Source organism: Tachysurus fulvidraco, chromosome 15 (genome assembly GCF_022655615.1).
Source record: "Tachysurus fulvidraco isolate hzauxx_2018 chromosome 15, HZAU_PFXX_2.0, whole genome shotgun sequence".
Taxonomy (NCBI): Eukaryota; Metazoa; Chordata; class Actinopteri; order Siluriformes; family Bagridae; genus Tachysurus; species Tachysurus fulvidraco.
The window spans coordinates 23550760-23574566 of NC_062532.1; the positions used below are offsets into that span (position 1 = coordinate 23550760).

At 46.8% G+C, this 23807-nt stretch overlaps 1 protein-coding gene and 1 pseudogene across 5 annotated transcripts; both read left to right on the forward strand.

Annotated features, from left to right (window-relative positions):
* The window catches only part of LOC125138627, a 17722-nt pseudogene extending 3579 nt beyond the window's left edge, over window positions 1–14143 (forward strand).
* A 3256-nt stretch (window positions 14144–17399) lies between these two features.
* Window positions 17400–23253, forward strand: LOC113635382 (tetraspanin-4-like). Of its 5 annotated transcripts, none has more exons than XM_047800681.1 (8): window positions 17400–17773; window positions 20222–20291; window positions 20596–20787; window positions 20901–20975; window positions 21277–21372; window positions 21450–21563; window positions 21835–21918; window positions 22866–23253. In XM_047800681.1, the coding sequence occupies exons 2-8, from the start codon at window positions 20223–20225 to the stop codon at window positions 22932–22934; spliced, it is 699 nt and encodes a 232-aa protein (XP_047656637.1). In that variant the 5' UTR covers window positions 17400–17773; window position 20222; the 3' UTR covers window positions 22935–23253. The 5 variants fall into 5 exon arrangements, with proteins under 5 accessions (XP_047656637.1, XP_047656635.1, XP_026990550.2 ...); XM_047800679.1 differs by lacking the exon at window positions 17400–17773 and adding an exon at window positions 17787–17941 and having other exon boundaries at window positions 20624–20787; XM_027134749.2 differs by lacking the exon at window positions 17400–17773 and adding an exon at window positions 17802–17941.
* Window positions 23254–23807: the final 554 nt, after the last annotated feature.

The window sequence follows — 23807 nt, forward strand, 5'->3', positions numbered from 1 at the left end:
CACAGTGTGTGACAGAGCCGTGTTCAGTTCTCCAGGAAAAAGAGTTGATCAGCATCCAAACATGGAATGATTGACAGTTGTGCAGGTGTTCTGAGGTCTGTGATACGCTCAGGAAGCCCTCACTACCCGGGCTGAAGCTAGCTTAGCCCTTCGGTACCTATCAGCTGCCTCTGGAGTCCCCCAAGCCAACCAAGCTCGATAGGACTCCTTCTTCAGCTTGACGTTGAAGTCCGCCAGTAGAACGACGGAGTCCCCAGTCGGAGCCCTTTCCAGCACCCCTTCCAGACACGCCAAGAAGGTCGGGTACTCTACAATGCCATTTGGCCCGTAAGCACAAATAACCATGAAAGACCTATCCCCGACCCGAAGGAGCAGGGAAACGACCCTCTCGTTCACCGGGGTGAACTCCAACACATGGTTGCTGACCTGGGGGGCTATGAGCAAGCCAACACCAGCCCGCCGCCTCTCACCATGGGCAACTCCAGAGTAGTAGAGAGTCCAGCCTCTCTCAAGGAGTTGGATTCCAGAGCCCAAGCTGTGTGTGGAGGTGAGCGCAACTATATCTAAAACTATGTATCTCTCAACCTCCCGCACCAGCTCAGGCTCCTTCCCCCCAGCGAGGTGACATTCCATGTCCCTAGTGCCAGAGTCTGTGTCTGGGGATTGGGTCGCCGAGGCCCCTGCCTTCGACTGCCACCCAATCCACATTGCACCGGCCCCTTACGGTTTCTCCTGCAGGTGGGGGGCCCACAGGAGATCGGCCCCACGTCGCTCTTTCGGGCTGAGCCCGGCCGGGCCCCGTGGGGCAAGACCCGGCTGCCAGGCGCTCGCATGAGAGCCACAACCCTGGGCCTGGCTCCAGGGCGGGGCCCCGGTTGCGCCTTACCAGGCGACGTCACGGACCTTGATTGACTTTTCTCATAAGGGTTTTTTGAGCCGCTCTTTGTCTGGCCTGTCACCCAGGACCTGTTTGCCTTGGAAGACCCTACCAGGGGCAAAAAGCCCCAGACAACATAGCTCCTAGGATCATTCAGGCATGCAAACCCCTCCACCACAATAAGGTGGCGGTTCAAGGAGTGCGGGGTACCTCCGGGTACTCTGGATTCCTCCCCCGGTCCAAAGACATGCATGGTAGATTGATTGGCATCTCTGGAAAATTGTTTGTAGTGTGTGAGTGTGTGAGTGAATGAGAGTGTGTGTGTGCCCTGTGATGGGTTGGCACTCCGTCCAGGGTGTATCCTGCCTCGATGCCCGATGACGCCTGAGATAGGCACAGGCTCCACGTGACCCGAGAAGTTCAGATAAGAATATTGAAGTTATATTGAAATGTAAAATTGTGTTTTATTGTGTTGATGACATGACGTTGTTGAGATGTCTGTTCTGCCCCCTAGTGGACACACTGTACCCTTTATTTTTCATCTGCAGGAGCAACATATTGACTCACACACTTTAATCAAAAGTTTATTAAAGTGAAATATTCAGATTGCGTTTACTCTCTCAGATGCGTTTGTCACGCTCCACGTCTCCTTGGACACCGGGTTTTGGGCGAAGGGTATGGACACACCACCATCCTCCCTCGGGGGGCTCTTTATGCTCTTCGCAGGGAGGAGGAACTCCTTACACGTCACGTTCTGGAACCCCCTTTTCCCAGGATTCAGGATACTCCGGGGGCAGGTTGGTGCTGTTACCTACATGATCATGCTGTTCTGTAAAACCTGCTGCCTCATCTAAATGCTCTAAACCGATTACCTGTTTATTCCAGGCATGGAGGTTACAGCGGTGGTCCTGTGGGTGGAGGTTTCCCCGCGCAGGACATGCTTCCTTCATCTTCCTGCTCTTCATCCAGCGTGTCGTCTTCGTCCGGGTTCAAGTCTCGCTTTTATGATGAGCCTCACAGAGTTCCTCCTCAAGACCCCACGGTGTACAGAGGTCAGCCCGCTTCCCCCCCCTCCTCCCCTCTTCCCTGTTACCCCTCGTATCACAACGCTGGCACCACTGGGATGCACATGCCCCCTAACCTTCACATGCCCCCCTCAGGAACCCTGTACGAGTCTCCGCCAGTGACCGAACGAGGGCGGGAACGGGAACGAGACCGGGGACAGAGAAACAGAGATAGGGAGCGGGACAGGGATGGAGATTATGCCAACAGCTCTGATTCACGATACAGAAACCACTCCAACTCCAGGCATCGCTCCTCCAACAGTATGTCTCCTCCAATCAATCTAAAGAGGCTCCGACCCAGGACACTCCATCTTCGTCCCGCATGGAGCCTTCTTCATCCTTCGGGTCAGGGGAGAGATTGAGCGGAGGTGGAGAAAACGATTATCAATCTCACCACCCACTAGTACACCCTTCTCCTCCTCCACCACTTCCCCCTCTTCCCCCTGCTTCCGTCATTTTAATTTCTCTGAAAGAGCACATTGTTGGATGCAATCATATTTGTCAGATAGAACACAAGCTGTACAAATAGGAAATTCACAGTCATCTTATCTTACTTGTTCTGCTGGAGTCCCACAAGGCTCAATATTGGGGCCAATTTTATTTAGTCTCTATGTTAATAACTTACCAAATGTCTGTTGAAATATCAAAATACAATTATACGCTGATGATACAGTATTGTATACTCATGCAAAAACAAAACAAGAAGTTGCTGCAATACTTTCTGGGGCCATGGTACCAGTGTCCCATTGGCCCCCGAAATTCATGTTTACATCTGAATATTACAAAAACTGTTTGCATGTTCTTTTCTCGGCAGCCAGCAGAGGGGCCAGAGCCATCTGTCTTAGTCAGTGGATAGAGACTAGAGGTGGTAGAACAATTTAAGTATCTTGGTGTGGTCTTTGATTCACATCTGACATTTAAGCAGCATGTAAAAAAAACTCAAATAGTATAAAATTTAACTTGTCAAATTTCCAACATATAAGGCCTTTTCTTTCTGCTGAGTCAGCAAAGGCTTATATGCATGCAATGATATTTAGTCACATAACATACTGTTATACAACTTGGTCTCATACAACCGAGAGCATCTTAAAACCTCTCAAGTCTCTCTTCAAGAAAACATTGAATATTCTAGACAGGAAGCCTATACATTTTCATCACTGTAATATTCTATGTAAATATAATATTTTAAATCTTGACAGTTATCAGACGTATTGGGATGTCTGTCTCATTTTTAAAGTTTTGAATGGGCTTGCCCTGTCACCATTAAGAGATTTTATACAAAAAATCCCCCCCACATTAGAGTAAACACTAGAGCATTAACCAGAGGAGACTGTAATGTACAATGGCGCAATGTTTAGCCAAATGGTGGTGTCTATCAGAGGCACACAGTCTTGGAACACATTACCAACTCAAGTTAGGAATTGTGACAATTACTTAACCTTTAAAAAAAACGCTAAACATTGGCTGAAATCAAACCAGCAGTGTACCCATGTGTAAATCTTTTTCTCATTGGATGTCTGTTCATAGTGGCCTTTTATGTGACTGCTGTTTACTGTACTTAGTCTGTGTTGTTCTGTGTAACATTCTACATGCATATTGTGTTTGTAAGTAATTTGTATTTTGTGTTTTATGATACTTGCCTTAGGACAACGGATGAAATTTAGCTATTGTGATAATTCTGGCTTATTTACACTGATACTTATTGCTGATTTGTTGATTAATGTGCACTGTCCTAATTCAAATAAATAAATAAATAAAATTTTGGCCAGGAGAGCCCAGTACGTGGGAGCAATGGAGCAAACCCAAGAGGCACCCCACAGCAGCCCCCCCATACCCCTCCACCATCCTCCCCTACTCATGCCTCCATTCCTTCATCATCCACTTCACCATCCTCTACCTCTCTGCCTCACCACCACCCTTCGTCCACTGCGTCTCTATCCCCACCCCACGCACAACGAGACTCCTCCTCTCCGGAGCCGGACTCCACCAACGAGAGCCTCCCGATTGTTCACCGCTGCAGCAGTTTGGACTCGCACATTGAGATGCTGCTAAAGGAGCAGAAATCCAAGTTGTCCTTCCTTGCCTCTGACGACGAGGACGAAGACAAGAAGGACGAAGGCGCCCAAGGAGGCTCGAGGAAGCTGCGGGAAGAGGGCGGAGACTGAGAGACGGACGGAAACGGCTCCATCCTCCGCCTACCTCTCCGCGTCACTGTCTGAGACGTCACAGGGACAGCAGGTCCTCATACAAGAGGTACACGCAGCATCCGACACGCAGAAGGTCGCAGGTGCACACACACCACCCACCTACAATGGAGAACGACAGGTGAGTGCAGTCTTACCTACCAGCTATCAGCCCCGTGCTTGTTTCACTTGCTATGTATGATCCAATTTCAGGAGATAGTTTCAAGCTCAAAGGTCAAAGGCCATAAAATTGTACCTCATTGGCCGCTCCATATACTGCAGTTTCCCTACAAGGTCCCAGAGGGAATTGACGAGCATCGCAGCCGTCAGCATAACACACACTCGTGTCCCGTTTGCGGTCCCTATTTCTCGTCTCTTTTGCTTACTCTGTAAATGCTGAGAGTTCTTATGTACAGTGCAGTAAGACATATGACCTGTACGTCCCGGCGGGGTTCATGTTCACCTGCACTGTGGGATTAACCTGCTGTTTATTGGTCACATCTCTCATCATCTTCTCTTCCTCCTCTTTCAGCCTTCCCCACATTCCTCTGGAGATGTCTCGCCCCGTCGTCTCAGTCGGCCCTGCCCTCTCAGAGCGCCGACCTCTCGTCCGCTTCGCCCCCAGATAACACGCAGCACTTCGGCGCCTCGATGCCACCCCCTCACATACCCTCATACCCTCATCACCTGCCACCTCCACCCCTGCCCGGATTTTCTCTCCAGCCCCGTCATCCTCCCCCGGGTGTGCCCCCTCCCCTGCCTCACATGGAGCTTCACCCGGAGTACGCCATGCCGCCTCACCTGTACGACTACGCCAACTCCGTAGAGCTGATGTGCCAGTACGCCGGCACGTCCTTCCAGATGCAAGCACACATGCTCAGTCGTCTGCACCAGCTACGAGAAAAGCACGCGCCTGGCTCAGAGTAACCACCCTCTTACCACCTCCACTCTCTGCCTCCTCCCTCACATGCACCACATCCTCATCACCCCTACATGGACCAAGATGGAGCTGCTGGGAACCCCTACATGCCCCCTCACATGCCTACGTATCCGTACCCTGACCCTCACGCCGCCCAGCTGCCCCCTCACCACCCCCACGCTCTGCCTCCACCACCTCACTCCCCATGGCCTCCTCATGTCCTACCCCAGCATTACCCCTCCCACTACCCACCTCCGACATACAATGCTGTGCAAGGGCTGGAAGGCGAGCAGTACACCATTCCCATGATGGGTCAGAACCCTCACGAGGCCACGGTCCAGCTGGTTCTTGCTTCTCTTATCGATGAGATGAAGAACATCATGCAGAGGGATCTGAACCGCAAGATGGTGGAGAACGTCGCCTTTGGAACCTTCGACGAGTGGTGGGAGCGTAAAGAGAGGAAGGCTAAGGTGAGGCTCAGGACGCACAATAAAAAACACGCTCGAGAAAATCCATTTAATTTGGAGATGAACGTTTTTATCTCTTTAGCGTAAACCTCAGGTGAAATCTGCGTCACGTTGTTCACTTGGAAATAAATCAGTAAATGGAAAAAAAAAGACTAGCTGTTTGGCCAAAAGTAATGGCACCTAGTGATGGTAGGTGTTGATGTGTGTATGTGGAAGCTTCTGGAGGGTTTAGAGCACGCCAAGCCCCTGGTCTCTCGCGTCTTAGTCAACATTTTGGTTGTATTTTGGTTGTATCGTGAGCTTCAATAAAACAACCCTCTCCACATCGCCCACTGAGAATTTACATGCAGTAACGTTTATGCAAAGCCACACGTCACCCCCAGACCATGCAGTGCATTATGGGTATGATGGTTCGAACACTGCTTTGATCCACTGTGAGGTTTTTTTTGTGTGCCTGATTAACTCTTCTGTCCTAAATAACGCTCTAAAAATTAACCCAAAAAATGTTGTTCAGACATTTCTGTTTATTCACCTTTTTCTTTCTCTCAGCCGTTCCAGACCGCGATGAGGGCCGTGTCTGCTGTGCGGGACGACGAGAAGAAGGAAGAGAAGACGAGCAGTCGGCCGCGTGAGCCGCTGATGTCTCTGGTGGACTGGGCCAAGAGCGGAGGCATGGAAGGGTTCTCTCTGCGTGGGGCTCTGCGCCTGCCTTCATTCAAGGTACATGTGGAATCTCACCTGACATGTCGACCTGTTCAATTACGTTACCTGCAGATACACACACACACACACACACACACACACACACACACACACACACACACACACACACACACACACACGTGTAGTGTAAGTGTACGAGTTAAACCAAAAAGTTAACTTTTCTTTTCTTTTATGCAGGTGAAAAAAAAAGAGGACAGAGGACGTGTCACTGGCAGAGGACGTGTCACTGAAACGAGTCAGGCCTTCGACTCCACCAGACAAGGAGGACGAAGGTGAAATATTCAGGCCTCATACACACCACAAGACCGGGGCAATTATCGTTTCAGCCGAGTCAGACCTTTACCCACAAGCTCGGGTTTCATCACGTGGTGCATTTGGGCATTCTGCTGCGTTATATCCAAACACATATGACAATTATTATTATTATATGTGTGTGTGTATATATATATACACACACACACACACACACACAATTATGAATGTCATTAGATTTAAAAGCTTAGAAAGGTGCAGTCCCCTCCTCAGTATAGCTGAGTGTTATACGGAGTGTGTGTAGTGTTTTAGTGTAGTGTGTATGTCATGTCTTAATTTGTGTGTGTGCCCCCTTAGACTCGTACCAGGGTAAAGGGTCTGACCGTCCAAGCCGGCCGGAGGAGACCCGAGCAGCAGAGAGAGACTCAGTACAGAGGAGGAAGAGACGCAAACCACGCAAAGCTTACGACCTGGACAGTGAAGGAGAGGAGACATCTGATGAGTCGTCATCTGAAAAGGTGTGTGTGTGTCTGGGTGTGTGTGTGTGTGTCTGGGTGTGTGTGTGTGTGTCTGGGTGTGTGTGTGTGTGTCTGGGTGTGTGTGTGTCTGGGTGTGTGTGTGTGTGTGTGTGTGTGTGTGTGTGTGTGTCTGTCTGGGTGTGTGTGTGTGTCTGTCTGTGTGTGTGTGTTTCTGTCTGGGTGTGTGTGTGTGTCTGTCTGGGTGTGTGTGTCTGTCTGGGTGTGTGTGTGTGTCTGGGGGTGTGTGTGTGTGTCTGGGTGTGTGTGTGTGTGTGTGTGTGTCTGTCTGTCTGGGTGTCTTTGTCTGTCTGGGTGTGTGTGTGTGTCTGTCTGGGTGTGTGTCTGTCTGGGTGTGTGTGTGTCTGTGTCTGGGTGTGTGTGTCTGTCTGTGTGTGTGTGTTTGTCTCTCTGGGTGTGTGTCTGTCTGTGTGTGTGTGTGTGTGTGTGTGTGTGTGTGTGTGTGTGTGTGTGTGTGTGTGTCTGGGTGTGTGTGTGTGTGTCTGTCTGTGTGTGTGTGTCTGTCTGGGTGTGTGTGTCTGTCTGGTTGTGTGTGTGTCTGTCTGTCTGGGTGTGTGTGTGTGTGTCTGTCTGTGTGTGTGTGTCTGTCTGGGTGTGTGTGTCTGTCTGGTTGTGTGTGTGTCTGTCTATCTGGGTGTGTGTGAAGTGAGTGACTGGGTAGTGGGTAGTGACTGTAGTCTCTCCCTGCAGTCTTTACTGATATGAGAGCAAATCTTTTTCACAGTGTAGGTTGTGAACACGAGCACTGTGTGTGTGTGTGTGTGTGTGTGTGTGTGTGTGTGTGTGTGTGTGTGTGTGTGTGTGTGTGTGTGTGTGAGTGAGCAAGACATTTAACCATCATGACTCTAAACCTAAGAAGAAACTTTCTTTTTTTAACGAAAGCAGCACATTTAATTTTCCGTCGGTGAGACGCAACCCAGAGCGCTGTACTACACAATGCTGCAAAAGTATGTGCACCCCTGAGCATCACACCCCATGTCTGTGTGTGTTGAACGTCTCAGTCCAGGTTTATTGTCCTCTTTACTGTTCTAATCAGCTCCACTCATGAAGGGTCTGTGGGGATTTCAGTTCATCCCAGATGTGTTCAGTGGGTGGTGTCAGAATCTTCCACTTTCTCCAACCTTAACACAGCGTGTCTTCTTGGAGCTGCTTTGTGCACCAGGACATCGTCATGCTGGAACAGGGTTTACTTTCAGTGAAGGGGAAACTAGAACACTACAGCACACACACACACACATCTCAGTGATGGTCAGGGGTGCACATAGTTTTGTCTAAACTAGGTTGTATTGTGTTTGTAATTGCATGGAGTAAACAGTAGGTGGCAGCAGTGTTCTTTGTGTGATCAAAGCTCTGGCGATTTCAGTTTAGACTGGAGATCTGACAACGTTGATAACTTTAACGTGGATACGTTATTAACGTTGTGTTAATGTGTTCAGGAGGAGGATGAAGACGACAGCGAGAAAGACGAGTCCGAGGGTAAGCGGCGTTCCGGTTCAATTCATTCCCGTTTTTTTAAAACTGTTTTCAAACGAGTTTATTTATTTATTTATTTATTTATTTATTTATTTATTTATTTGTCACTGCAGATGAAGCCCTCAGTGCAGACAGCGATGATGAGAGCCTCTCCTCTTCATCCGAAAGCCTGTCGTCGTCGTCGTCGTCTTCATCTTCAGATGAGGAAGACGATGAGGAGCTGGAGCAGGTAGACGAGAGCGAGGCCTTGGACACGATGGACGAGTCGACGATGGACAGCGTTGCCATGGAGAAGTGTGTAGTAGTTTTATATTTCCTCTCCTCATCAGAACAAACGAACTTCAGTTTAATTGTGTGTTTGTTTTGTGTCACAGGGAGAAAGCGAACGGAGGCGAGTCGCCTGCTGTGGCTGCTGCTGAGGTCAAATCAGGTCAGTGACTTTAATTACAAAAAGTTTATAAATGTTTACATTTACAGAACAAACACTCGTTTACATAAAGTTTATTAAAACGGCATCTACACAGAGTTTATATATAAATAAACATTGATTATTTTTATATACTAGTATAAATATTAGTACTGTTTTTGGTTTGTGACTTTTTATTTTTTATATTAAAGAAGACAAGATGGCTCCGGCCGTGCCTGTAAATCACCGGCCACCGTCTCCTCCTTGTCCTCGCCCGTCTTCTCCCATCCTGCCTCCTCTGAAGAAACGGCGCAAGACCGTGTCCTTCTCCATGGAGGAGAGTGAAAGCAAACCCTCCATCCATGTCCCTGTAGCTCCTCTCTCACCTTCCTCCTCCGCTTCTCCATCGCTCCTCCTTTCTCCGGTCAAATCACAACCACCAGATCAGCTTATTACATCATCACCCACCGCTTCCACTTTGGCCACATCATCCAAACCTGCCCCGATGCTTCGCCCGTTCGCTTCACGTTCGACCAAGGCCACGCCCCCTTCAGCGTCTCCCACCTCGGTTCTCACAGTCCCTCCTCCTGTTCGTTCGCTGCGTCCAGTGGAACCCAGGAAACATTCTCCATCCCCACAGTCGACCCCTGCCAAGTCTCCTCTCAGACGTGGCAAAGAATCGCCCAGAACCCCTCCCACTCCTGTCTGCCTCACTGTCCAGAACCTTCCGCTGGACCATGCCTCTCTGGTTCGGGTGGCCTACGAAGAGGCCCGATGTCGCTCCCGGCCAATCAGAAAGGTCCCGTCAGCATGTCGTCTCCCTCCACACCGTCGCTACTGGAGGAGGATGAGTTTGATGAAGATGAAAATGAGGAGCTTCTGGAGCAGCGACTGAAGCTCAGGGAGCAGCTCGGAGCATCCAGTTTGCTGCAGCTAGCATCCGCATCCATACCCGATCTCTCCGTGCTAGCTCACGTGGCTGCAGAGATGGACGGAGACATTGACTCGGAAGAGACCGAGACGTCAGATGAAGCCGAAGAGCACAAACTGGAAGAGGACGAAGTTGCTCGGCTTTTCAAGTTAGATCCAGGCGGAATGCTCGTCCTCCAGGAGCACAACTACTCAAAGTCTGCACCTTTCCTCGTTCCCCCTATTTCTCCTGCATCCTCCGCTGTTCAACGGAGGCAGAAACAGGACGCCGCAGTGTTGCTCCCTACAGACTTCCATCAACACTGCGTCCAGGAGGCTCCGGAGGAGGTCATCGAAGACTCTCAGACACGCCCAAGTTCTACGGCATGGGGCTGTTCGGAGACGAGGCCGGAGTGCGTGTGCTCAGCCCCGTGTCTAAACGCAGAGGCTCGTTCAAGCCTGCTGAAAGCAGGACCACGGCAGGAAACAGAAGAGAGGGAAGTTGGAGGTGAGTATCTCCAGGCTGCCGCCTCGTTTTGACACCAGGTTTATGAAATAAGGTTGAATAATTTGCAAACATCCGCTTCATGTGCAAGCAGCCATGTTGTGGTTATTTCTCCATTCCTGAATTTCAGTGTTTTCGTCGCAATAAAACGTCGTTACTTTTCGGACGTAAGTGACACGTGGAGTCGGTGTGGTTTAGAGCGTTTAGGACTTCCTGTAAACAAGAAAATATATCAGCAGACACTCATTTCCTCTTTGTCTTAAAAATGTCTTATGTTTCAGCTATAGACTTTTTTTGTATACTAGTTTAATCTGATTGGGATTATATACAGAACCCGAGGTGCTCAGGGCCCAGGATTAGCAGGACCTGGGATTCAAACACACAACCTTGTGATCAGTTTAAAACCTTAACCACTAGGCTTCCACGTCATCATTATTCGTTAGCATTGTAGCTCCAGTGTAGATAATAACCTGAGAGTAAGATGTTATTCATTCTGTTCTGTAAGAAGGAGCACAGATTATAATCTCTAAGTTCCCTGTTTGCTGTCAGGATTTCGCCCCGGAGGAGGACGTGGACGTGGAGCAGTTGGAGACAGCCGATCTGTCCAGCTCCACCTCCAGCTCAGACTCCGGCGATTCGGACTTCGGCCTGGACGAGCACCTCGGGTTCGAACGTGAGGAGGTGAGGAAAAGTGAGCGTCTCTTCCTGCAGGAAGCCGGAATCACACCGTCGACCCAGAGGAAGTCCAACCTGGTCCTGCCTTCTCTCCCAGCCGCTCTGTTCTCATACAAACAGCGCAGCGAGTTTGAACAGATGACCATCCTTTATGACATCTGGAACACCGGGCTGGACCAGGAGGACATGTGTCTGTTGAGGGTCACGTATGAGAAGCTGCTGCAGGATGACCACAACGCAGACTGGCTCAACGACACACACTGGGTCCCTCACACTAATATCCTTTCCCATGTTTCTGTTTCTGCGCTCTGAATGAAATGTAGATGTAAACATCAGTTTTGTGATGATCATGATGATGAAATATTGTGCAGCTCTGGTCTCACTGTTCCCTCTGGTCCCACTGTTCCCTCTGGTCTCTCTGGTCTCACTGTTCCCTCTGGTCCCTCTGTTCCCTCTGGTCTCTCTGGTCCCACTGTTCCCTCTGGTCCCACTGTTCCCTCTGCTCCCTCTGTTCCCTCTGGTCTCACTGTTCCCTCTGGTCTCACTGGTCCCTCTGGTCTCACTGTTCCCTCTGGTCCCACTGTTCCCTCTGGTCCCTCTGGTCTCACTGGTCCCTCTGTTCCCTCTGGTCTCTCTGTTCCCTCTGGTCTCACTGGTCCCTCTGTTCCCTCTGGTCCCACTGTTCCCTCTGGTCCCACTGTTCCCTCTGGTCTCACTGGTCCCTCTGTTCCCTCTGGTCTCTCTGTTCCCTCTGGTCTCACTGGTCCCTCTGGTCTCTTTGATCCCTCTGGTCCCACTGGTCCCTCTGGTCTCACTGTTCCCTCTGGTCCCACTGTTCCCTCTGGTCCCTCTGGTCTCACTGGTCCCTCTGTTCCCTCTGGTCTCTCTGTTCCCTCTGGTCTCACTGGTCCCTCTGTTCCCTCTGGTCCCACTGTTCCCTCTGGTCCCACTGTTCCCTCTGGTCTCACTGGTCCCTCTGTTCCCTCTGGTCTCTCTGTTCCCTCTGGTCTCACTGGTCCCTCTGGTCTCTTTGATCCCTCTGGTCCCACTGGTCCCTCTGGTCTCTCTGGTCTCACTGTTCCCTCTGGTCTCACTGGTCTCTGATGTGTACTTAATGTTTCTAGTCTGTAAGTTATGACCCTTGACCCCTGTTTGCACTCACTAACATCCCAAACCCACGGCGTAAGAAGAAGGCAGTGGACAGCCAGCTGAGGCAGCACGTGACAGGTTGCGCCCGCAGCGAGGGTTACTACGCCATCAGCCGCAAAGAGAAGGACGTGTACCTGGACCTGGACCTCGCCGAGGCCATGCAGGAGTCCGTAGACTACGACATCTCGGTGTGTCCCCACTCACAGAGAGACTTACTGTCATTACACTGAACACAGAGTCCCACATTAAATTACAACAACCGGATCTTTAATATTTTCTTTCAAAATAACGTTACTATAATTGTGGTCTTAGTTTTATATCTGAATCATGTTCGGTTCTGTATCGATTATTGTTTTATTTAAATTTACGGCCATCTAACGGTTAATCGTTACAGAAACGTGTGTGTGTGTGTGTGTGTGTGTGTGTGTGTGTGTGCTGATGGATGTTTACAGAAGGTTTATTATTAAACTGAACTCTGACACGGTGCTGTTTGCCCTCAGGGATCGAACCGCGTGCTGTCGGAGAGGTGCTCGGAGCAGAGGCGTCTCCTCAGCGCCATCGGCATGCCCGCCGTCATGGACTCGGACCTGCTCAAACTCAACCAGCTCAAGGTGAAGCATCACACTGCGACCTTTACTCCTCCTTATCGCACGCTCGGCTCCGATCACGGGCCGCGTGCTGACCTTGTCGTGGGGTTTTATTGTCTGAGGTCGAACCGAAAAGGTTCAGAAACGCAAGGACGGGATCCGTCGATGTTTTTATTGTAGTCACACTTCTCACTACAGGGGCTGTAAAAATCACACACTGCTGCTTTAAATCTAAAACCTTCTGATTTTATGTCACATTCAGAGTTCAAGGAGATTCAACTTCGACCCTTTTTTTTTTCCCCTGCTGAGCATTTAAAGTGAGATAAAGTGCAGTCTGTGATGTGGAAAGATAGGAATCTGTGAATAACAACAGAAACTCAGAATGATGTTACACCAAGTCTGAACTTTGACCGGTTCGTGTTCCATTACCGAGCGTTTGACAGTCAAACAAAACAATCTGCCGAGACATTTTTAATGTGATGTCCGTGTCTCCGTCTCCGCCCGCAGTTCCGCAAGAAGAAACTGCGCTTCGGACGCAGCTGCATCCACGAGTGGGGTCTGTTCGCCATGGAGCCCATCGCCGCAGACGAGATGGTCATCGAGTACGTGGGTCAGAACATCAGACAGGTACAAACTGCTCTCATGGTCATGTGACGGTCATGTGACGAGTCACCTTCCTCTTGTTAGAAGCTCATTTGCATATCCGTATTTAAATTCCGTATGTAGAATATAAACTAGTGTTTAACCGAATCATTGACTCCTGGTCAGTATTTAGATTATTTATTAACGGCGAAGTTTAAGTGTAAAAGCAGTGGTGAGGTGTGAACACGTACCTGAGTAACCCATCACCTGTCAGACGTCACGTAGGTTCATGTGTACCTGCTGTGAGGTGTGTTTACTGAAGCGTGTGTGTGATGTTCCTCAACCCATCACCTGTCAGATGTCATGTAGGTTCATGTGTACCTGCTGTGAGGTGTGTTTACTGAAGCGTGTGTGTGATGTTCCTCAACCCATCACCTGTCAGACGTCACGTAGGTTCATGTGTACCTGCTGTGAGGTGTGTTTACTGAAGCGTGTGTGTGATGTTCCTCAACCCATCACCTGTCAGATGTCATGTAGGTTCATGTGTACCTGCTGTGAGGTGTGTTTACTGAAGCGTGTGTGATGTGATGTTCCTCAACCCATCACCTGTCAGACGTCATGTAGGTTCATGTGTACCTGCTGTGAGGTGTGTTTACTGAAGCGTGTGTGATGTTCCTCAATGCTTTTAGATGGTGGCTGATAACCGTGAGAAGCGTTACGCTCACACATAAACACGCACACTCACTGACACACGCGCACACACGTACACACACTCACTCAGACACACATGTACACACACTCTCTTACACACACACACTCTCTTACACACACTCTTACTCAGACACACACGTACACACACAATCTTACACACACACAATCTTACACACACACATACACACACTAAGACACACACGTACACACACAATCTTACACACATGTACACTCTTACACACACATACACACACAATCTTACACACACACACACACACACTCTCTTACACACACACACAATCTTACACACACACTCTTACACACGTACACACACTCAGACACACGTACACACACAATCTTACACACACTTACACACACACACACTCTCTTACACACACACACACTCTCTTACACACACACACACTTTCTTACACACACACACACACACACACACACTCTCTTACACACACTTACACACACGTACACAATCTTACACACACACAATCTTACACACACACTTACACACATGTACACACACAATCTTACACACACACACAATCTTACACACACTCTTACACACATGTACACACACTCAGACACACACGTACGCACACAATCTTACACGCACACAATCTTACACACATGCACACACACTCTCTTACACACACACACACACACACACACTCTTACACACACACTCAGACACAGTCTTGCACACACGCACACACTCAGATACACACACACAAGTCAAGTCAAGTCAAGTCACCTTTATTGTTTACATACAGTAGTAACATAAACATAAATAGAACAGTTTACAGACAGGTTAGAAAAAAATGTGCAAAATGCTCAGTATCATTGAAATGTGCAAATGTGGAAAATGTGGAAAGGATGCAATGTGTTCATACATAGTCAGTGCACACAGTATATGTAATGTATAAGTATAAATATAAATATATATATATATATATATATATATATATATATATATATATATATATATATATATATATATATATATATAAAGTATTATATACATGTAATATTATGTAACATGTTAAGGTGCAACAGACTGTACAGATACAGAAATGTCCTGTGGTACCGATAGCTTATTGTCAGATAGATTGTTATTTTAAATTAAATGCAGTGTGTGTGTATAGTCCCATGTGTATTGATGCAGTACGAATACCGTGTGTGTATAGTCCCATGTGTATTGATGCAGTACGAATACCGTGTGCGTGTGTGCATGTGTGTATAGTCCGGTGTTGAACTGTTGAATATGCTGTGTGCTGTGTTATTTATGGCTGTTAATTAGTCTGATGGCCTGAGGGAAAAAGCTATCCCTCAGTCGACTAGTGCGGGATCGGATGCTGCGGAGACGTCTTCATGAGGGGAGCAGAGAGAGCAGTCTGTGGGATGGGTGGCTGGGGTCATTAGTGATCCTCCGAGCTTTCCTTATGCACCGCCTGTTGTAGATGTTCTGGAGGGAGGGAAGCTCACCTCCAACAATGTGGCTGGCAGTTTGCACCACCCTTTTCAGAGCCTTACGGTTGCCAGCGGTGCTGTTTCCAAACCAGGCGGTGATGCAACCCGTCAGGATGCTCTCTATAGTGCAGGTGTAGAATGTGCTGAGGACGCTGGGGCTCATTCCAAACTTCCTCAGCCATCTCAGGAAGAAGAGGCGTTGGTGTGACTTCTTCAGCACTGTGTCGGTGTGTGGACCAGGTGAGATCCTCACTGATGTTAACACCAGGAAACTTAAAGCTGCTCACACGCTCCACAGGTGTCTTGTCGATGGTGATGGGTCTGTGTTCTCTGCTCTGTCTCCTGAAATCAACCACCAGCTCCTTGGTCTTGTCAATGTTGAGTGAGAGGTAGGGTGGTGTCAGCGTTCACATTCATCCCAAAGGTGTTCAGTAGGGATGAGATCAGAAAACAACCACATATAGCAGGAAAGGTCAGGTGACCCAATACTTTTGGAAATATAATGTATACCAAGTGTATCACCAAGGCCATATCCCAAACTGTAGGGATATTCCAGCTCTGTGCTTCAAAACAACTCAAAATTATTGTGATGTTTTACAAATGACAAAATTAATGTTCATTAAATTAAGCACTTCGTGTTTTTTGGGTTGACACCAGGGGCAGTTCTAGGGTTTCATCTTTAGGGGGTTTTGGCCCTCAGTGAGAATTTAAAACAAGAAGAGTTCTATATTATATATTATATGACAACTCTGGTAATAAGAATAGTGACATTTCATTGCTTTTGGTTGCCGTCTTTGCGTCTTTCCGCCGATTAACGTTATAGATAAACGCCTCCAGCTCTGACTGCGCGTGCACGTGCACGTACCTGTGCTTCTCCGTTCTAATAAAGCAGACAGCTGAAGACGCACGTGTGAAACACTACAACACACACACAAACACTCAAACACACACACACACACACACACACACACACACACACACACCCACACACACAACAACATACAAACACACACACACACACACACACACACACACACACACACACACACACACACACACACACACACACACACAATAACATACAAACACACACACACAAACACTCAAACACACACACACACACACACACACACACACACACACACACACACACACACACACACACACGCCACACACAGGTGATGCTCAGATCCTCTGCCAAGCTTTACCAGTTTCAATATCTGTTCATCATTTCTCCTTCTTTCAGTTGTACTTATTGTGAGTGTGTGTATGATTGTGTGTGTAAGTGTGTGTGAGTGTGTATATGTGTGGGTAAGTAAATGTGTGTGTGTGTGGGGGGGCAAACACAATCCATCACAACTGTTTAAAACAATTGTGTGTGTGTGTGTGTGTGTGTGTGTGTTTGAGAAAGAGAGAGAGAGAGAGAGAGAGAGAGAGAGAGAGAGAGAGAGAGAGAGAGAGAGAGAGAGAGAGTAGACCAGTAGGAGGGTCTTGGAATAAAATGGATTCTCCTTTGACAAAAAGGAAAGCTGAAGAAAGAGCTAGGGAGAGAAAGAGAGGGAGAGAGGGGGGGGCTTAAACTACATCTGGAACTTATTGGGAACACAGACAGAGAGAGAGAGAGAGAGAGAGAGAGAGAGAGAGAGAGAGAGAGAGAGAGAAAGAGGGGAGGGCATTAAACTACATCTGGAACTTATTGGGAACACAGACATAGAGAGAGAGAGAGAGAGAGAGAGAGAGAGAGAGAGAGAGAGAGAGAAAGAGGGGAGGGCATTAAACTACATCTGTAACTTATTAATTGGGGAAACAGACAAAGAGCAGAGAGAGAAGAGAGAGAGACAGAAAAGAGAGAGGAGAGAGAGACGAAAAGAGAGAGGGAGAGATCTATACAGAAGAGACAGGCATGAGAAGAATGAAGAATGTGGAGTTTGGAATTAAAAGTCGACGCCTGCTCTGACCATGAAAAGCTTTGAATCTCGTTTTTAAACAAAACAAAGAGCTGAAGGAGGAAACAGGAAAAGAACCGAGGAACCGAGGAACCGAGGAACCGAGGACCATCAGAACTCCAGCACTGAATAAACTCATCCTCTCATCTGCTGTTATCTGAAGCAGCCCAGCGGTGATATCTAACTCTGAAACTATCAAACTTTTGCGATTCTTTTTTTCTGAATGATTCCTGGCAGCAGTCTGTGATTTTCTTCCCGCATTCCAGTCTGCGCTCCTCCTCCTCCTCCTCCTCCTCCTCCTCCTCCTCCTCCTCCTTTACGTAGCAGGTAAATTAAAACTGTCTTTTCAGCTCAATGTCATTACGGAGGTGTAATAAATGGCTTCCAGTTGCAGAGGCCTGATCTGTGATCTACGATTCCATATTTACTTTGTCTTCAATGTTCGAATGGATACGTGCAAAAATTAGTGCACCCTTTACTACAGAGCCCTTTAATGTGAGTTTTGCAGTAGTACAGTATGTGTGTGATGATTGTGTGTGAGAGATAATTGTGGACTGATCGCTCGACAGCTCAGCTGAAAGACTTTCTGCATGTGGATGTTGACTCATTAGACACTGTGATGAAGAATGTGCCTTCAGATGACTCGAGTAAATCACATCTGCAGGTGGTGGGAAATATCTTCACATGTTGATATGTTGATAAATCTTTTTGAAGATCTAAAATTTTTGACCTTTTTTCATCCACAAACAAGAAAACAGGGTACAAACTTTTGCACTGAAGTATAAACTCTTCTCTGTTTCCTTTTGTACATGAGATCAGGGTCATTTCCTCAGGACACATCTGTAGCTTGGAGATTCTGTGTGTGTGTGTGAGTGTGTGTGAGTGTGTATATGTGTGTGTGAGTGTGTATATGTGTGTGTATATGTGTGTGTGAGTGTGTATGCGTGTGTGTGTGTGTGTTAGTGTTTGTGTGTGAATATGTGTGAGTGTGTGTGTGTGTTTGAGTATGTGTGTGTTTGTGTGAGTGTGTGTGTGTATGTGTGTATATGTGTGTTTGTGTGTAAATGTGAGTGTGTGTGTTTGAGTATGTGTGTCAGTATCTCTGTGTGTGTGTGTCAGTATCTGTGTGTGTGTGAGTGTGTGTATATGTGTGTGTGAGTGTGTATATATGTGTGTGTGTATATGTGTTTGTGAGTGTGTATATATATGTGTGTGTGTATATGTGTTTCTGTGTGAATATGTGTGAGTGTGTGTGTGTTTGAATATGTGTAGGATTGTGTGAGTATGTGTGTGTGTATGTGTAGGTGTGTGTGTTTGTGTGAGTATGTGTGTGTGTATGTGGTAGCTCAGTGGTTAAGGTGTTGGGCTATTGATCGGAAGGTCATGAGTTTGAACCCCAGGTCCACCAAGCTGCCACTTCTGGGCCCCTGAGCAAGGCCCTTAACCCTCAGTTGCTCAGTTGTAAGTCACTCTGGATAAGGGTGTCTGCTAAATGCCCTAAGTGTGTGTATGTAATATCTTTTGATCATACCTGCATGTGATACCACTTTTCCTCCTACCAGTGACACGACACAAGGAGAAACTGTTAGTCGTTGTTGTAAGTGAGACTCAGATCTGTTCTGTCTGAGTAATTAAACAATATCAGCATTACATACTTGGGTGTTTACTTCCTGTCAGGAAAAAGGCACTTCCTGTTCATGGAGGAGGTCATGGAATACCACTGGAGTCAAAGTGAAGGCTGATATCCTCCCTATCTCTCTCTCTCTCTCACACACACACACAGACACACACACACAGACACACACACAAACACACACACACACACACACACACACACACACACACACACACACACACACAGACACACACACACACACACACACAGTACAATGATTTCAGCTAAAACAAAGAAGACATGCATTACATAGTAAAACATTTCTATATATTGATCCTTTCTTTATCTACATTCTCTTACTGATCTTAAATAAATCCCCAATAACACACAGAGACATTACATAAGGGAAGGTGTAATATTTACAGAAGAGAAATGAGGAGTTGTTCTTCTGTGTAAAGCTCTACACAATAGTGTTACTAAGTGGTGCTTCGACTCAGAAAGGTTTTGTACTTGAAACCCTTTTGTATAAGGAAAGGAGTTAGAGAGTTCTATAGAGAGGAGAGAGGAGTGAGGAGTGAGGAAAGGAAAGAGGAGTGAGGAAAGGAAAGAGGAGTGAGGAAAGGAAAGAGGAGTGTGGAGAGAGGAGAGAAGAGTGAGGAAAGGAGGGAGGAGAGAGGAGAGAGGAGTGAGGAAAGGAGAGAGGAGAGAGGAGAGAGGAAAGGAGAGAGGAAAGGAGAGAGGAGAGAGGAGTGAGGAAAGAGCAGTGTGGAGAGAGGAGTGAGGAAAGAGCAGTGTGGAGAGAGGAGTGAGGAAAGAAGGAAAGAGGAGTGAGGAGTGAGGAAAGAAGGAAAGAGGAGTGAGGAGAGAGGAGTGAGGAAAAAGGAGTGAGAAGTGAACAGGTTTCTGAGAAGATGATATAATGAGAGGATAAGAAGATGGTGTGGAGGGGCTGAAGAGTGATGAGATGCTCAGTACAGTACAGGCTCTGTGGACTGAAAACACACACACACACACACACACACACACACACACACACACACACACACACACACACACACACACACAGTATAAATAGATGGGTGGGTGGATGGATGTAGTGTGTAACAGTGTGTGTTGGTGATGTTCTCCATGTGACTAAGCATGTCTGGTGTCTCCTGCAGCATGGCCGTGTCGCGAGGCTGTTTGTGCTGTGTCAAATATCTCATGTTCATCTTCAACCTCATCTTCTGGGTGAGTTCAGTGACTGGAAGTGTGAATCTTTAGGAGTGCGATGGAGCAGGATTACGCTTCAGCAGCTCACCTTTAACACCAAACTCTCACCTTCTGATTAATGCTATTGTTGGTTTGTTTTTTTGTTTGTTTATCATCAAGTCTCTTCATTCTACTGTATAACTATTATTATAATAAACTAAGCACAACAACAACAACATAATAATAATAATAATAATAATAATAATAATAATAATAATAATAATAATAAGAGGAAGAAGAAGAGGAATGACTTTATCCTTACATGTGCTTGTCTGATGAATAGTTGGGTGGGTGTGGCCTATTTGGCGTAGGGGTGTGGCTTTCCTTCCGCCAGGCTGAGATCTCATACCTCCCACTCTCCTTCCCGTCGCTCTCGGTCGCCAATCTGCTACTGGTCGCTGGGGGTGTTACCATGGTGACGGGGTTCCTGGGCTGTCTGGGGGCTCTGAAGGAGCAGCGGTGTCTGCTAATGACGGTGAGGCGCTCTGGCACAGACTGATGACATCACAGCCACTACAGCTAACATGGAGCACATGAGGTTCTCATCCGGTGCTCAGAGGGCTCACGGTTCTTCTGTTCTTTTCCCAGTTTTTCGTGATCCTCCTGCTTTTGTTCCTGATTGAAGCAGCACTCGTCCTCCTTCTAGGGCTCTTCCACAAAGAGGTGAGGACCTGCAGAGCCTCACACATGGCTGCACCCACACATGCAGAGATTCTTCAGTCCATTCTTACTATGGTAACACAAAGGTTCTTCAAACTCTTCTACTTAAAACCCTGCCACAGAGGGAGGCTTCCTGTCAATCAAGGTTCTGTACAGACACCAACATGTTCCCCTGTGCTCTGACTCCACCTTCCAGCTCTGGGATATGTGAAGAAAAAACTTTTCTGTTCTGTAATGATTCTGGGACATTAATAAAGGTTTCTTCTGACTGATTTGTCCTCTGTTTTTTTTGTGTGTTTTCCAGCTGGACCAAAAAGCGAAGAAGAACCTGATTGATGGAATGAAGAAATATGACAGGGACCCTAATCTGAAGAAGTCCTGGGACAGCATGCAGAGAATCGTGAGAGGATTTTACTTTTCTCTTTATCCATCTTCAGGATAGATCTGATTTTAAATCTATTTTTGTGTCTGATGCAGTTTAAATGCTGCGGCGTGAGCAACCACAGTGACTGGTACAACCAGACGACAGAAGGACTGCACCCTGCCTCCTGCTGCAGAGACCACTCGCCCCCCTGTCACCGCTGGGAAGAGGTCAGGGGTCACAGTTAAAATGCAGGGATCGGCTGGGGGGGGGGGGGGGGGGGGGGGGCCCACCAACTCACTCTGGCATTCAAAATCTGTGCCATGTGGAAGATCATCAAGAGCGAGAGCTGGATTTAGCAAAATTATACAATTCTATAAAATACAATTCAGAATTTTTCATTTATTTATGTTTATTATTAACATCATGTTAAATTTGAAGATGATTTCAGCAGCAGCAGCAGTGTGGTGGTGATCTCACTTGTCTGTCTCTGTGTCACAGCCGTGTTATGAAAAGGCCAAGGCTTGGGTTCTAGACAACATCACCTGGGTTCTGGGCTTCGGCGTGTGTCTTGGCATCGTGCAGGTAAATTTTTGTTTGTGAAATTTCATCCCTGTTAGATGTTCCAAAGTTGACTGTTAGTGACATTATTGGAAAGTGGAAACATTTAAGAACAGCAGAAGCAGAAGACATGTAAACTCACCGAGCGGTGACTCAGTGCTGAGGTGGAACAGATTTTGTGGAATGGGTCTCCATGTCTGAGCAGCTGTATGCAAGCCTCACATCACCAAGTAGGATGCGAACGTGTGGTGTAAAGCCAGTCGGCTCTGCACTGTCGAGTCACGCAGTCTGATGAGTCGGCCTGAGTTTGGTGGATGCCAGGAGAACATAATCTGCCTGAGTGCACTGTAAACATTGGTGGAGAAAATTTCAGACCAGTTTGTGGAAGAGTGTTTTCTGTATCACAATGACTGAGCCTCAGTGCACAAAGTGTGGAAGAATTTGTCTAGAACCCTGACCTCAACTCCATCTGGAGAAGAGACTGTGAGCCATTCCTTCTTATTCTACATCTGTGCCTGACCTCAAAAATGCTCTACTGGTTGAAAGGGCAAATATTCCCTCAGAAACACTCCAGAATCTGGTGGAAACTCTGTCAAGAAAAGTTGAACCACTTATAACTGCAAAGCAGGGAACCAACTCCAAGCAGTGTTCATCACTTTCTAGATCAACATTATAAATCAACTGAATTATATTAGAGTTTTGTGAAATGTGTAAAAGTATAAAAAGGTAATATTTCAGTGTGACAGATGAGGTGTAAGGTCCTGGTCTTGAGTTTTGCTTTTAATACTGAACCCCAACACAAGCCAACACTTCAGTATCTGATATTCAGAACCTCTGTCAGTGGCTTTTATCATGACTGATATTGATTTCCTGAAAATGACTTCACCTTTCCTGATAAACACACAAACCTTCAGTGTGTGTAATTTGTGGTTTGTAGATGGACTCACAAGACTTTTCTTTTCCTCCCTCAGATCCTGGCTCTGGCCTTCTCCATGCTGATGTACTGCCAAATCCTGAGAGTGGAAAAGTACATGGACTGATCCTGAGCTTTAATAAGAGCTAAGAGAATTCCAGTGTACCAGGACGCCAAATTCAACAAAACCCTGATTTACTGGTTTTAGTTTAATTTACTTCCATGTTTTTCAGCTGAACTTTTCTACCCTGTTTCTGTAGTTTATTAAAGTCCACTTCCATGCAGATGAAGTGGTTTACTCCAATACTGCACACTTTAGTTATTAATAAACTGTGTGTACTGATCACATGTATTACTTTAAATATGTTGAGAGTGATGATGAAGTTGAGCTTAATGAGCGTTCTGTATGACGTGTTACTGTCTAATAAAGTCTTGTCAAATATTAACAACTGTTTTGTTTATTAGAACAGATAGAACAGTACAACAGCTAAACCAACAACATGTTCACTAGACCCCATTCCAACTAAATTACTGAGAGAAGTGTTACATAAAGCTGGTGAGCCTCTTCTTTATATTATTAACTCCTCGCTATCTTTAGGTTACATCCCTAAATCCTTCAAGTTGGCAGTTATTAGTTATTATTAAACCACTCAGAACAGACAAACAAAAACACTCACAACTCACAAACAAAAACACATACCTCACAAACAAAAACACAAAACACAAACAAAAACACTTATACCTCACAAACAAAAACACAAAACACAAACAAAAAAACTTATACCTCACAAACAAAAACATTCACAAGTCACAAACAAAAACACTCACAACACACAAACAAAAACACTTACACCTCACAAACAAAAATCACACCTCACAAACAAAAACACTCACAACTCACAAACAAAAACACTTACACATCACAAACAAAAACACTCACAACTGACAAACAAAAACACTCACACCTCACAAACAAAAACACTCACACTTCACAAACAAA

Bases quoted from the DNA above. Each gene is read 5' to 3' on its own strand.
- LOC113635382 (XM_047800678.1), top strand. From the start codon at position 18,073: ATGTGCCTTCAGATGACTCGAGTAAATCACATCTGCAG. The intron at 20,292-20,595 runs GTGAGTTCAGTG...TCTGATGAATAG, and splicing joins TCTTCAACCTCATCTTCTGG to TTGGGTGGGTGTGGCCTATT. The intron at 20,976-21,276 runs GTGAGGACCTGC...TGTGTTTTCCAG, and splicing joins TAGGGCTCTTCCACAAAGAG to CTGGACCAAAAAGCGAAGAA.